Below are 16,026 nucleotides of genomic sequence, written 5' to 3'. Positions count from 1 at the left end.
TTTCCCTTTGCTGGCAACAGCTGTACTTCTTATGCCCTGCTGGCCTCTCATAGTTGGTGGTTTTTTTTGACAGTTAGCAAAAGTCAGATGGACAAAATTCATTTCTGCTGTCGGCAAGTGCAAGAGACTTCACTGAGAGTCACACTGAAGTTGAAACCAGTCTCTGAAGTGTAACTAAGAACTGTAAAATAAAGCTAATTAATACAAGAAATATGAAAAAACCATGCCCATTTCTATGCTGTAGCATTACTGATTAATTTTATCAGTCTCATCCCAAATGTTTCAAGTGGGATACAAGCTAGGACATGGAACATCCTCCTAAGGAGTGCAGAAGTTGCACTGCTGGGGACACTGAAATCCCAGATGAGGAAAGCACAGGATGAAGTGTTGAAAAGAATGAGTCTGCAATGCATCTGCTGCTGGGTAAGATGATCTAACAGAGTTTCCTACCTCAGACATCCAAATAATGCCGTCAAACACTGGGAAAAAATTAGCTGCATGACTCTAAGTCATCTGTGTGAAACAGTTAACATCTCACTGAGATAAATGAAGTGACTCACATCTTGCTGTTATTTTTTCACGGGTTCTGCAGCCGGAGTCTACAGAAAACTGCATGAGTGCTGCCTCACATTTAATAAGATGTATCCTCACCTTTAATAGATAGATTCACAGTCCTGATAGCACAAGCTTTTTTGCGAGGCTCATTCTGAAGCTGATGACCAGGGCTGGAAGAGCTGCTGTCCTGGCCCACTCAGGGCCACTGGGAGCCATCTCCTCCCTACTCCAGACACAAGCCAGATTTCTGCTCCACAGCTGGACTAAACCTGGCTGGGATAAGGAGTAAAGAGCAGGATTGACGAAGGGTCAGGAATAGAACCGATGCCAAATCTATGGAAAATGGGTGTGGCAGAAAACTCTTCCTTTATCTCATCCTCTGTGGTTTGGATGAAGATAATTTTAATGATCTAGGAGCTCTGATCTTTTACAAGACGGTATCTCTGCTTCACAATAATGGAGCATATGCTAAATGAAGTAAGAACTGGCTGAGTGACAGATTTGATAAGCAATTGTCAACAGAAAACCATCACGGAGTGGGAATGCATTTAGAGAGATTCCAAAGGGATTAGTATAAGGCTCAGTGCTGTACAGTGTTTGCCTAGTTGACACGAAAAATAAATAGAAAACCATCACTGAGAAAATATGTCATTCCTGTGATGACATAAGTAGATAGTGCAGTTGTACAGAGCAACATAGGTTACTTGCTAAGTTAGAGCAACTCAAGCAAAGTAGGTTATAAATCAGGAAAATGTAAAATGTAGGAAGAAGGAATACAAATTGTACCCGCAGGACAGTAGACTACATATTGAAAGGTCATAGGCAAAAACACCTCAAGAGGAGATTACAGGGTAAAAGTTATGGCAAAATTAGCTAATACAATAGGTGGAAATTAAAGCAGAGGACCAGTAAGCAGCTGCTCAATAGGCATTGGTGAGGAAGATGTCAGAACACAGCACCCAAAGCTGGTGACTCTGTCATCAAATAGAAGGATTGTTTAAAAAAATGTAAATGGAGACAAAAGAAGGCAGAAAATTAATGAAATCCTGAAGAAAATACTTTCCAACTAAAGACTTAATCTCTTCTGCTTATTAGGAAGAACACTGAGATTAACTGGAAGGATTTTTAAAAATAAAAATATCAGAGCACAGTACTGAGAGAAATTACCAGAAGGGTCTCTGTTTTGTGGTACCTTCAACAAAAGAATGGATAACTCTCTGGAAGATATGTGGCAGTCGAATGCAAAGACTAGTTGTGGGACTCAGCACCAGGGTAACTGGTCATGGCCCATGCCGCACAGGAACCCAGACCAGAGGATTCCCCACCTTCTCCTTGCCTTAAACTGAGTGAGTTCAGAAAGCCCAAAGCAGAAAAGAAGTGACTCGTGGAGAGGCGCCTGTGGTAGTCACATGCTTTACATGAACAGCTATCAGGGATCTGTGTCTGCGCACATCACCTCACAGCGCCCTGCAGCAGGGTGAGAGCCACTCCTGAGCCCAGAGAGGGTTTCCCAAAGCAGCCAGCAGGCAGATGGCCATGGTAGGCAGCGCAGGTTCACTCCACCTGTCCTGGCTCAAGGCTGATGCACCCCTCCCAGAACACCCCACTCCTTTCAAGTGCTGCCTCAGGCTTTGAAGCTTCACAGATAGAGACACAAAGTCAGATATGCTGCAGTCTAATTAATTTCAGGTTGACGTTTTATTTATGGCTACGCAGTGTGGTTTCGCTTTCATCGGCTTCGCAGAATTGACGCTTCTAACTTGGCAGCTATTGACTTCACTCTGTTCTTCACAGGCATAGCCTGATTCTTTCGACTCTAGTTGTAAGGATGGTGTTACCCAGGAACCCAAGGAAACAAAGCAGATTGCAGGGAGTCATTCCTTAAGGTGGATCTTATCAGTTAAAGCAGTCAAATACTGGGCACAGAAACATATCTATGTCACATCCTAGGTATTCATCTATGAGGATAATTATCTAGATTGCATTGGTGTAACACACCACCCAGGCACAGAGAAAGAATTGAATTCTCTCTTCCTTTTTCCTTAAAAATTATCTCCATTAAGAAAGTAATATGCTTTCATCTGACTTTCTTATGCCAAAGGAAGAGAGCGCCAACAGAGAATGCAGATGGGAAGTTAAGATGAAGAGAAGAACTATGTACCAAGTTTGGCATATGGTGGAAATAGAGGTCATTTTTAGTACAGAGTGTTAATTAAAGAGCTAACAGCTTTAGAATGTATGAAATAGTACAAACCAAGACCACATGACAGTAGGAGCCTAATTAAGGTAGGCTGTATCTAGACTGTGTGCTATGGAGCACATCTTACACTCCTGGTCTCCTGAGGACCCTGCTCAGAGACCTGCCCATGAAGCACAAGGACCCCTTTTTGGTGTGAGTTCCTGCACTTCCTTGTCAGGGAGACCATGGTGGAAAGGTGTAGAAAATGGTGTACACCTCAAACCGTTCAACCCAAACTCTTTGAAGTGTTTACATGGGAAAGACTAATTCATTACATACGGACACAAGCCTGCTCCAAATGAGAACATTTACTTTTCCATACCAGGGGTTACAGGGGTGTAAGCAACACAACCTAACCCAATCCAACCCCAATCCTCTCGTGCAGATGCAGCCCATCCCTCACTGTGGTCGCGTTCCACAAATGAGGGATGAGGACATTTGGCTCATCTGCTTCCGCTGCTTCCTCTGCCATGCTACTGTAGATTCTGTATGCATTTCATCCATGCATTTGTAGATTCTGCCAAACCATGGACTGCCACCTCTGAAGCTAAATCTGCGTAAGATATACAGATATAAATAGAATGTATAGACATTAAACAGGGCTGAGGAAAAAGCTCAAGTTCTGACTTGTGATTGTATTTAACTGTGACCACTCCTTAACTATGACCATTCATACTCCTGGATGTGGTTTTGACTTCTGCCAACTAGCACTCTCCCAGGCCATGCCTGGTCATGGGTCAAAGGACCATATGGACCACATCTGTCCCTTGTTGGCAGTTTGTATGATTCTAGTCTTTTCTGGGAGGAAAAGTTTAGCTATACGAATGTGACCCACGATCTGCCAGGTGGCCTCATGGATCAGAAAATGCACCCTGGTCTGTTTTAAGCAGCAGCAGAGACATGTCTTGAAAGGCTGCTTGGCTTTAATGTCTCCGATGGGCCAGATCTACTGCAGTAGCTCCTTAACGCACTGAGAAGGCCAACTTTCAGGTTTACCTGGACTGATAGGATGATACATAATTCAGAGTGCCCCAAAAATTTTGGTCGGTACTTAGTGTTAACTTAGTGCGGGTTTAAGTGACCACAGTGGCATTTGCTACCAAATGTCCTTGTATATGCCTCTACATAAGAGTCTGCTCCATCTGCATATGACAATACAACTATTTTTGTCTCATGTAAGAGACCCAAAAAGTAGCTATTTAATAGGGGATGCCACAATCAAACCTATTTATCATCACCCATGTTGGCTGGGAAGAGTGCTAATTTTGGCTAAAAGAAGACAAACATCAGTACAAACCCATATTCCTTTGGATCATCATACATTCCTTAACTCTTGTCGGGAAATGGCTTCGGTTTAAGAAATTAAAGAGGTCAAAGCAGTATTTGTTCCTTCCCACATCAAACAAAGTGCAGTTAAACTCCGTCCTGTTGTCTCCTGGGTGAAGGGTGTTCTCATGCAGCCAAGTTGTTCTCTGACTGGGATGCTTGAGAGCCTCCTTATAGACAACAATTTTTCCGCTGACAGAAGTGCACGGTGGAGAGATCACGAAGACCTGAACCAAAGTTTTGCATGTTGCTTCTGATGCCACAACCAGTCTGTATCCAAATTTGTGGAGGAGATCGATGGGTCCTATGGAGGCAATGACGGAACCTGTTTCTAATGCTTTCAGTAACACAGTGATGTATGTTTCCTGACCAACAGGTGGGCAATCAAACTCTACCCACTGGGACCTAGAGAGTGGGATCCCTTTGCTAGTTCTAATGCCCAGAGTCTCATCAGAGCTTACTCTTCCGAATTCATAAAGGGTGCCAGTGAATACCACATCCAGCGAAACCACTGTCTCGTTCATGGTGCACAACTGCTCATTTGTAAAAAGTCCAACCTGAAGCGAGCTCCCAAGCGCCTCTGAACTCTTGTTCAAATCAATGTGAAATACAGGCCATTCTACATGGAGGGTGGACATGATGCTTCTGCTCCACTGGGCATCACTGCTGTTATCGCTGAGAGAGACCATTCTGAACAAGAAGTCCCCAGCACTCCTGAAATGGAAACACTCAAACTCCACCATCCCCTGGGATTGATTTGCTGGAAGCTGTTTTCTCGCAATTATCTCCTTGGTGTTGGCATCCAGCAATAGGATGGACGGACACTCTGCTGTCACATTACCACCACTGTAGTACTGATACTCCACAGAAACTGTGTCATTGCTGAAGGCTACATGACCTGCACGCTCCACCAGGAGATACTCCACTTCGCTGAGAACTGAAAGGAAAACAGTGTCACAACAGTGTTAAGAATCAAAGAGAAACTGATTGTTTGTGGAAGAAAACAAAGATTTAGAAAGTGAGTATTTAAGCAGTTCTCAAACTTTTAAAGCACAGTTTACAAAAAAAAGGTCTTATCTATAGCAATTAAAGGTTATCACTTCTCCTTTGTGCAGGGATGTGGTTTGGAGCACCTCAAAATCCACTGCAGTAACATGTTCCGAAAGAATAAAAACAAGGTTTAAAAATGAAACCAAAAACAAAACGGAAAGATTCACAGAAAACTTCATTTATTTGGACAGATTCTCAAACTTCTCAACTTCTTTCACTTACAGAATCTTAAAGTCCACTTCACAGTGGGCAGCTGTTGTTCCACTTACTTTAGCTATAATTTAGCAAAAAAAGGACAGTAGTTTCTTAATACAGAAACATGAAAAATGTCCCTCAAATTACATAAAATAGGAAGACTGCATGACGCTTTTTGAAGCCTCTTCTCTTGCTCCATCTTATGAATCTTTCATTTTGCTCATTTGCATCACAGAGACACTTGAGTGAAAGAGCTGAAAATAACAGTGATGGTGACTGCAGCACTTTTCTTGTCTCAGATGTGGTGCAACATGTCTAAATGACATCATTTCATTATAAATGGTGCAGTCTTTTTAAATGCACTTCTTGCATGACCATGTTTGTGCAAGTTGCCAAATTATCCTCAGACATGCTGTAACTGGTGGGGATAGATGATATCCAAAGCAATGGATTGGGAAGATCACATTTCCATTCTCAAGCTCAGCTTGCTTTTCTGCATTGCCTGAAACTTAAGGATTTCAGACAGAGAAAGGTTATCTGAAAAATGGGAACTGCATACATCTCTTCCAGATACAGGATGTGCTGTGGACATCTTTAATTAATTGTCTGGGAAAAGGCTTCTGACTGCTGAATGATGGAAGGTGCCCAGGAAGCGTAAAACTTCATTTAAAGCAATCCTTTCATAAGTAGCATCAACGAACAATACTTTGACTTGTTAAATCTGTTACACATGTCTTAAGATTACCTCAAAGAAAGCTTTGCTGGAAAAACACTGCAACTGCCAAGGCAAGCACTCAGCAGTCAGGAGTAGCAGGACTCATTTCACATAATATTAGACGCCTACTACTCTAAACTTCAATTCGAGTTAGTCACCTTGGATTCACTTTCTTGTCAGCAGGGAAAATTTTCAGGAAGAAATTAATCTGACCAGCTGTAGACATTCACATCAGGGTGAGGTGCAGCGTGCACTAGAAGAGCCTATTACTCTCCACTAGGTATAACAAGTCCTTAAAATAACCAGCTCCAACCACATCCATAAAGTCCGAATGAAGGTGGCACACACAGCCTTACACATAAATCATGCATATAATCTTACATATATGTACTGTAACTCAGGCTTTAATTTGCATTTCCACAAGACGCTGCTTCATTTGGCAGATGGATGGTGTTCATTACCAGAGGGCTCTTTTGTTCTCATTCTTCCATGGGTGGTCCCATGTATTATTGACTGCACACCATCCAAAATCCACCCTGATAACACAGAATTATTCATTTCCCCCATGGACTATTGTGCTCTTATCAGAGTATATTAATGCATTAGAAATATTAATGAGTTTATCCTTTCAATATCACCGAAAAATGAGAAGATGCCACTATTCTTGTCTAGTGTGTTAGGAACCAAGGCACAGGCACAAAGGTGAAAACTGTCAAGTATCAAGTAAGTGTGGATGCCCTAAGAAACCCAGGACCTGATTTTAAATACAATGGCCTTTCAGACCTCCAAAGCAGGATCCCATTGATCCCAGCTGTGATGAGCACACGGCATCCCAGCAAACCTGATTTCAACTCGGACACCCAGAGCATAGGAAACAGACCCTTGAATGCCTGTGAAAAATGGCTCTCTGTGAACTGACCAGTAACACATTCTCCTTGCTCTTCATGTTTTGGTTCCGTCATCTGTGCTTGCCCATACTTTCCAGTCCTGTTCCTTCCATCACCTACTGTCCTTATGTCTTGGGTACTGTCCTAACTCCACTATTATTACCACGGTTCTCCAAACTCCTGCCTTCATCTCTGTGCCTTATAGCTCTTCTACCTTCTCCTGTTTCTTGGGCCTGCAATTAACTCCAGCAAGTTCCCATCTTTCTTGCTCACTGCTAGCATGACAGCAGAGAGCACAGGACAAGCAACTCTAGTGCCCAATATTACAAATGTGGGGGAACTCTGCTGCCCTGGGCTGGAGCACACACAGTATTGTGTGGGGCTGGCAAGAGGAGCCAGCAGGAGTTGGGGCACACTTGACTCTTCAGAGAACTTCATCTGCAAGGGCTTAGATCTGGACCAAGTCTGGGCAAATCTTCATAATGACAGCAAAACCCACGTTGCAGGCCACCGCGAGCACTCCAACAAACATGAAGTTCCCGCTGCTGTGCTAAAGTTTCCCAGTGAAATGGTTGTGAGCTACTGGGTTTTGCATTTCTCTACAAAGCAATTGGCTAGATTCAACTTAGCTGAAACATTATAAAGGAAAAAGAAATCAGACACTGGCAAAAATCCAGCATGAAAAATTTCAACTTCAAGCTTTAAACTTAGAGCAAAAATATTAAAGTGGTAGTAACGAATAGCACTGATGTTTGTACCTACTGCTCTACCATTCTTGCTCTCTTTTATGACTGCCTTGACTCTCTTGCACTATTTTTTATTTAGAATGGCTCAAGATAAGAAGAAGTAGCACCCCTATGCATGTGTGTAGGAGGACTGGAGAGAGGCCAGGGGACTGCCATGTAGCTCAAACCAACCCTAATGCAGATCACCTGGGGAAGGAGGAAGGCGAGCATTACTGGAGGATGCTGTTACAGCACTGCACAGCTCTGTCTGGTGCACCCCAGCTCACAGCATCCTTTCCTCCATCTTTGATTAATAACACAAGAGCTTTGTGCTCATGGACAGCCCACATAGCAGTTTTTTACGATGCTCCAAAAGGCGCCAGTCAGAAGCAGCCAGCTTCCACCACGAGCTCCCTCAGCTCCCCCAGCCTACTCTGCGCACACAAACTGTGTCACGCGCCAAAACTTGGTCCCCGTTGTTTGGACAGCCAGTCAGGGGCAGCTTTCAATGCATTTGTATATTTCTGGTTGCCATTAAAATGGTCTCCCATTGAATAGAGCCTGGCTTTGATGCCAACAACCTGCCAGTGGAGTCTTTGCAAGAATTCATGGTTAGAAAGATCAAAAGGAAAATCCTTGTTTTCACTTGAAGAACAGGAAGAATTATTTGAGGGTGCTATTCTGATATTTATTTATTTTTAATTGTGTTTAAGCTAACTCGGGTCGTGCTGTTGGCTTGTCAGCCACCAGTAGCACAGAGCTAAGAAGAACAAACACATCAGAAAAACTGATAAGACATGAGAATACTGTTTTGTTGTGTGTTAGGGGTTGGGTTTTTTTAGCATTACAGTAGTTTCCCAGAGCATACTGGATCATTTTAAAAACAGTTCTGGACTGAAACAGAGAAGTATACGAGTGAAACAGTTATCTAAAAAGTAGGAACACATGTGATACTTAAAAATGTGTATACGCAGAACTGTTTGGAAGTAATTTTCAGAATTATGAACTAGCCTTTAACTGGAAATAAGGCAAATGATTATGCACCTAAACTTTGCAGTAGAGATTTAGCTCTTTAACTGCACCTTGTAATTACCTACTGTTCCATGCTCTATAAATTTCAGGAATAATAGCTTTTACCTCTGAGTCAACTACTCGTGAATACCTACAGCACTGGCTCACCAAGAACCAGTGGATATTGCAATCATTCACCTCGCTTGTCAGGTTAAGTGAACTTAATACTTACCTTCACTGTGTTCCCCACTCAGGGCAGTGTTTGTAACGTGGCTAGTTAACTTTGTCTCATTGAAAGACAAAATGCTACTAAAAGCTATGGACAAGTGTCTCCACTTCTACTGGAATTCAGTTCATCTAAAAGATGGCAATTTTAGGTTCTTTACATCTTCTAGTGATACCTTGCTCTAGAGTGGAGATGGAGCAAGCACAGAGACATGAGTAGCTGATCATACTTGGTATACAGTCATTATAATCAGATTTTTCTCACTTATACAAGGAGAGCAAACCATACATTTTGGGCTCACTTCTCTCCTTTGTAAGACATCTTCAGTCATTTGGTGTGTGAACTACGAGCTATCATGGCTCATTCTGTAAACTGGGACTAAACAATCCTTTTTCCCTTTTTTCATGCTGTAGACGTTTCAGCAGTACAGGGCTTAATCCTTTAACATGGTTTGACAATGTACTGCAGTTGTCGGAACAACACTTGCTTTTAAACTAGGAATATAACTTTCAAAAATATATGTGTTTTTAAAGAATTGAGTCCCATGTTCAAAATTTCTAATTCAGTGTGCAATAAGGAATTAATTCTCTTTGCAAACCTACTGCCTACTTAGTACATTCTTGGAAAAGATAAGATCCCATGCCCCTCAGCTTGTAGACATCTTACAGTTGTCTGACTTGAGCTTAGATGTCTAACATCCCTCCATGACAGCTGATGGTGAGAAAGAGGTGCTTTTTCATTCCACACATCTCAGATTGCACATGGTTTGGAGCTTCTTTCAGTACATGCTGATTTGTGCGCAGCCTACTCAAACAAGACTGATTGCCTCTGACTAGCTGCCTAATTTTACATGACTAAAATTGAGTATGAATACCACCCTTTGGCTTCTTATATGGCCAGAGGAAAGAACACCTCTGTTCTCAAATGTTCTCTAAGTGGCAGCTTAGGTCCATCAGATGGGGGCTCACTCAGTCATAGGAGGTTGTCTGTACTGTAGATGCTTACAGCCCAGCCAACCACCATTGGTTCCTTTTATAGTTAATGGAAATAAACGTGTAGTTGCACAGCACAGTTCTGCCTATCCTGGTACGGATACCTAAAACAGGTTTATCTTCCATGACATTCATTAAATATTAACAAATATGAGTCTTACAAGAGAGCAGAGTTCCAGTTACTGCTTCTAACACAGCCAGTCCCTCGATGATGCCCACAGAAATCTGTTCATTTATCTTGTTTATTTCTCTGAGTAAATTTACAGCAGTAAAGATTCCTGCCACTCTGATCTAAAGGGGCAGTTTATGCAAGTTGCATTTTCCACAAAAATATTGCATAAGATCTAGACTATATTCTGTGCATATCCGTGGTGGCTTCTGTGGCATCTGATTTCAACAGCTCACCTTGAGACAGCACCATCCAAAACCACTGTGTGTATACACATCTCAGAGTTTTCCCTTGACAGCTGTAATACTCACCATAGTCACAGAGCATAACTAACAATAGATTTGAAAAATCTTTCAACATCTGTTTCATTCTGACCAGTGAGATCCCAGGTCCTTTTACTCCTCATGTCCTTCCTCAGCTCTGAAGTGCAGGCACTTTTTTCCAAGAACACCTGAAAGTTAAAAAAATTACAGCTGTGTTGACTTTGCTTCATAAAATACAAGAAACAAGCAAGACATCTCATTAATAAGTGAAAAAAATACTAATCAATACTTTTCTCTCATTTACTTAATAGTTACTAATACTTTATCAATGGATCTGAACAAGCACAACTACAATTCACTGTACAATACATTTTCCCTCCTGAAATGTCAGCTCCTGAAGCAGAACAACAAAGACGGGTCTCAACAATTTACCTTTGCGCTGCAGTAACTGCTGCTGTTCATGTCTTATATTGAGACTCATGCTAGCAAAGTAACAAGTATTTCATACACAATCTAATGCTGACCTCAGCACATATCGATATTGGAGAGTTACTGCTGCCACACGACTCATATCACTTACTGCCAACTGCTTTCAAGCATGAAAGAGACTCAGTAGAAAACTACCAATTTGGTCCTCAAGCTGCCCTGTTTATTCAGGTCTAGTAATATATTTAGTTATCTTACTAGATTTATAAAATATCTATAACTGCCTTTTGTGTCATTCAGACTGATCAGATGGAGAAGGTGCTAACTTCCACTTTTTCCTCCATCGTTTTTAAGTTCACGTTCTCTGCAGCCTTCATTAGGCAAGCAAAAAAATAGAGTTCCTTTTGGCAAGTTTCACAATTTTATATCCATGTCATGTAAACGAGTCTTTACAAATGTCATAACAATCACATAAAACAGGTTGGAAGCACAATGGTAGCAGCAAAACCAACAGTTTGCTTCAGAAACAGAAGTACGGAAGAATCTAACAAGAGAAGATCTAGCTCAAGGGAACCATTCTGGAAATAGAAGAATTGCTCTTTTGTATTGTGTAGGAGCTCCGCCAAGTCAGTCTTACTGTGCTCACTGTCACACAAACGTGCAAGAAAGTTCTTGTTCTGTTAAGTTTACAACCTAATTTTATGAGACAAATCTGGCACCGAAGCAGGCAGAAGTTGGGAGCAAAAAAACTGCAGATCATAAAGGTAAAACATAGGAACCAGATATGGCAAAGATCAGATACGCCTTTAGGAATCACAAATGAGATATTTCTCGTTGAACTAAGAGACAGCAGATACATTATTTGAAAGCTTTTTAAACTGTTTTCTGTGCTGAGTGGCTGGAGAGAAGAATTTCTAAGAAAAGACTAACAGCACGGCTTTGCTCAGTAGAAGTCCATTACAATAATAGCTATACACACCCGAAGGGAATAATCATCATCCGGCCCACGAACTTGACAAGGCTCCAGAAAGAATTAGATAGGGACAGCGATACCGCCACCACCCACAATTTCACTTGATACACCGTGAATTACAGGAAGGCAAGCTCTGTATTCTTCAAATGGCTTTTACAAGTACTTCTTTCAGAGAGTCACACACTGGCAGGTGAAATTCAAATAATCCTAATCTCAGTCTAATGAGCGACACAGTGCAGACAGGAAACAAAGCTACGGAAGAGAATTAATCCTTGGGAAGAAAGGAAAAAGCCTGCGTGGAAGAGCACTCTCGAGATTGCTGTCTTACATCTCAATTTGCACATCAGCCTGACCGAGGGGAAAGTGGCATGGTTTAGAGACAGGGAGGCACAGGAGAGCCAGCTTCTCTTCCTATTCCTGCCATTGCCAGGAGCGTCAGCAAACTGCAGCATTGATCTGCTCCTCTCAGTCCCACCCCATCCCACTCCGTATTTACAGCACAGACTTTTCAGGACAGAGACTCTCTCTAACCAAACTTGTGGACAGAGCCCAGCGCCAGGGCCCTTGGGTATTCTGGCAACACCGATCATTCGTCAGACCAAAACCTCCTTCCCTCTCACCCTTCCCTCTGCATTATCTTGGCTTGCTTGGGAAAAGACTCTGGCGTGCAGCGCAGGCAACACCCAGGCTAGAGCTGGAGTGTTTGAACCGGTACCAAAACTAACTTCCAGTCAGTGAGATCAGGTACCTCGGGGAGCCTGGCCTGGGGCTACTTCACCCTCTGCCAGCACTGCATGGCCACAGGAGCTCTCCTGCCTCATACTGCTGCTTCAGGCCACCTTTGAACAAAGCTCCAACCAAAGCACCTCCATGAAGCCTCCTTGGATTTTTGATCAATTCTAATAGCAGCTTTGAATGCAAGAATCAACAGCACATTTCTATTGCCCCCCTCCTTCCTCTCTCTTTCCCCACAGGTTTGTTCCTCTCCCTTCTTTCAGTTTCCTTTTGCCTTTCCTCAGTTTTGGACAGGCCTTATGCTGACCTCCAAGTCTGGCTCAGACTTCTCCCCTCTCCTCTCAGTCTTCCCTAAACCATCTTCTTTCTAGATTTCCATCTCATTTTTAGGTCTTCTTCAAAACTCTCCACATCTTTGCCTCCTGCCCCCCTCGTTCTATTATTTTTCCATTTTTCATACTCGCATTAAATTTTGCTTTTCAAGGCAGACAATACATCTTAAAATGGTTTCTATTCTATTCAAATCTTCAACCTCAAGTTCATTAACTCAATGAGATGAAAAATGATCGAACAGAGAAGGCTACCAGGCTTTGAATAATTGGCTTTTTTAATATATTGCTCTTGTGGACAAGCACGAACTGAGGGTCTATTGTGTGAGACACAGCAGAAGCACAGCAACATAAAAAGATGCTTTCTTCTTCCAAGAGACGGTGTAATGGGCTGACTGGAAGTGGAGGACTTCCTCTCCAAAGGGAACTGGAAATGACAGATGAGGAGTGGATAAGCCATAAAGGGCCTTGAAAACGAAGACCAAGAGACTTCTGTGTAACGTAAATGACACAGGAAAACTTCCAAGTCCCTACTCTGCAACAGATTTCCTGTGCGATCTTGGTCACATCACATAGTTTTCCAGTGCCATAGCTCTCTGCTGGAAACAGCACCTCACTGTCTGGTACGGGTATTACGAGAATAAATCCACCATGAGCTGTGAGGTTACAGGCACTACTACAGTGTCAGGAACTGTGCAAGAACAAACGATGCCATTTACAATTTTATTTACAGTATTTTTTGCAAATAAGTAACAGAATAGATGATACATACACTATTAGAGTTACATACGTTCATCTGTTTGAATAATGTCCCTATTTCTCTATGTCATTAAAATCAAAGTATTTTGTGATCATTTTGGTTTTACAAAAAACCCAAACAAACAACCCAAAACAACAACAAACAACAAGCCAACTGGATTTATGGTTCTCAGTACTTTTCGAAGCAGTATCTAAGGCCACAGAGCAGATGTGACATTTCATAAACAGCCACCTCTTCCATGTGCTGTCACCTGCTGATTTAGGGATCTCATCATAAGAAAGATGAGAGGCAAATGAGCCCTGCAGTTAAGAAAAGGCCATCAGGAATTAATCAGCTACTCCATGACCAAGCACTGAGTTTAATGAGAACACAAACTCATGGCACTCTAAACCTCTGTGCTGCAGAGCACAGGGGAGGGCCACTGATGGATCCTGTATTTTGCCCCTGCCATTGGTACCCTCAGTCCTCCTTCCTGTAAGAGCTGAGCTCTCCCCTGCCCGAGCTCCATCCTTCAGGAATTGGGAAAAGGCCTGTCCTCGCTCATCTCTCCTCCGACCACAACTCTGCTCCCTCCTTGTCCCCTAGGCCCCACAGCTCCAGGTGATGGTGGACCCAGCCACAGCACAGGACCCCCATGACTCAGGGCACTTGTGAGAGAGAGGAGGGAGAAGGGCTCAGGGAAGGAGTAAGTGGGGGGGTCAGGTTGAGGACTGGTCCTCTTGGAGCTGGCCTGCCTTCCCTCAGCAGTGGCACCCAATCCAGCCCCCAAATGGACCCAGGAAACCCGCCAGCGTCTGGGGTGATGCTGCCCAAAAAATAAAGTTATCTACTGGAATTTAAAACAAGCAAAATGTTGGCAGAATGTGAAGGGGGAGGAAAAGTCCCACATGAAAAACAGTTTCCTTAATAGCTGTCCATTAGTAAACATTTTTCTGTTATATTTGCAACCCAAAATTTGCAGTCCTGGTTATGCATGAGAGGCTGACAGTAAAATAGGCTAGAGATGGAAAAGCCTGAAAGTCTCTAAATCCTCCCTTAGTTTCACTTGAAGAACACCAAGCAGCACTAACAGCAAAAAGAAATGTGTATTTATCTGCAACATTTCTGCAACTTTAAGATATTTTATCTGTATGGCAGGAAAGAGATTAATTATTTTCAACCAGCATTCGCTTATTGCAATGTGGGATTAGGCAGCTATTGAAGTGTTACCACCTGCTGGGAATTTCAGAACTTCCCATATAATCCTCCCAGTTCGACATTAAAGAGGGAGCACCTCAGCTATGCATCACATTTTATCAAAATCTAATCACTGCTGACCAGTCAGAGTGGTCAGCGCCAAAAATATGCCGCTTCTTGGAAGAGGAGTTTAGCAAGGAAAGTATCTATGTGATGTCTGCCACAGCAGGGGGGCTGGAGCTGACATCCTCACAGGCATCTTTCATTCTTATTTACACATCAGACAATTTTACATTGTTATCAGATAATGGCTTTATTAAAATTATGCACCTAAATTCACTAGGCTGAAACTGACAGCACCAGATTCTCTGTGCTTTAGAAAACAACAAAAAAACCCCAACCAAATAATTAGCTGGTAAAGCCTATTTTCATCAACATCTGGGCCGTGATCTCACAAAATCCTGGGATTTCTCAGCTTCTTTTGATATCAACTCAGCAATTCAGGAGCTAGCTGGCCAGCAACATCCATCCTTAGAAACCTAAGGGCTACAGCAGACTGAATATATGGATGAGATTTACTTTGGAAAATGTGCAGTGAAAATACGTTTATTAAGCATAAGGAGATTTGGGAAGGTGTCCAAGCAATAATAAATAATGAGTGCAAAGAATTAAATACATTAGATCACCCCTTATGGCATAAGGGATGGAATGCAGTTATCTATTCTTTCCTTTCCCCTCCAGATTGTTTAAAAAATAGAGATATTGTTCACTGTTTCTGGAATTCCCCTTTTAGTGCAGTTTATCTTAAAGATCATAGTATGGGGAATTGCACAGCTGAAATAATTAGATATAAGCTTGAGAAGCAGGTCTGAAATATCGTGAAGTATCAGTATTAAAAAGCAAACTGGGAAGCTGTCTCCTACGCTTTACACTTACTTTGTATACTCACACGGTTTCGTCTAGCGACCGATACAAAGTAGAAATCACCAAACACGCTGAAAAAATGCTAAAATTTATCCTACTTATCATAGCCTCGGCGTGACAAAAACATCCCAATCACTCTCCCTGCCGGTGCTACCAGCGCTTCGGGAGTGCCGCACCACCGGGGCTCCCGGGCGGGACGGTCCCTGCCTACGGAGAGAGCCGATCACCGGGAAAGCCCAGGCAGAAGGCAGACACGAACCCAGCACCTGCAGTCACACGCGTGTTTTTAAAAACCTGCATAACCACGCGTTACGGCGAGCACGGCGCGGTCCTGTCAGCACCCCTCGGAG

General features: G+C 42.7%; 1 protein-coding gene across 1 annotated transcript in view; it reads right to left on the bottom strand.

Moving 5' to 3' along the window:
* Nucleotides 1-10,543, bottom strand: part of LOC104545520 (thrombospondin type-1 domain-containing protein 1-like) — a gene marked incomplete at its 3' end in the record, with an annotated part of 14,505 nt that extends 3,962 nt beyond the window's left edge. Inside the window, exons 1-2 of the mRNA XM_010190683.1 lie at nucleotides 10,402-10,543; nucleotides 4,092-5,057 (exon numbers count right to left, since the gene is read on the bottom strand). Of these exons, the coding sequence (XP_010188985.1) occupies nucleotides 4,092-5,057; nucleotides 10,402-10,459 (1,024 nt within the window). The remainder of the gene's footprint in view (nucleotides 1-4,091; nucleotides 5,058-10,401) is intronic.
* Between the last annotated feature and the right edge of the window lie 5,483 nt (nucleotides 10,544-16,026).

Source organism: Mesitornis unicolor, unplaced genomic scaffold, assembly GCF_000695765.1.
Source record: "Mesitornis unicolor isolate BGI_N332 unplaced genomic scaffold, ASM69576v1 scaffold46138, whole genome shotgun sequence".
Taxonomy (NCBI): Eukaryota; Metazoa; Chordata; class Aves; order Mesitornithiformes; family Mesitornithidae; genus Mesitornis; species Mesitornis unicolor.
The sequence above is the reverse complement of the archived record's forward strand: the minus strand, read 5'-3'. Positions and strand labels throughout refer to the sequence as shown.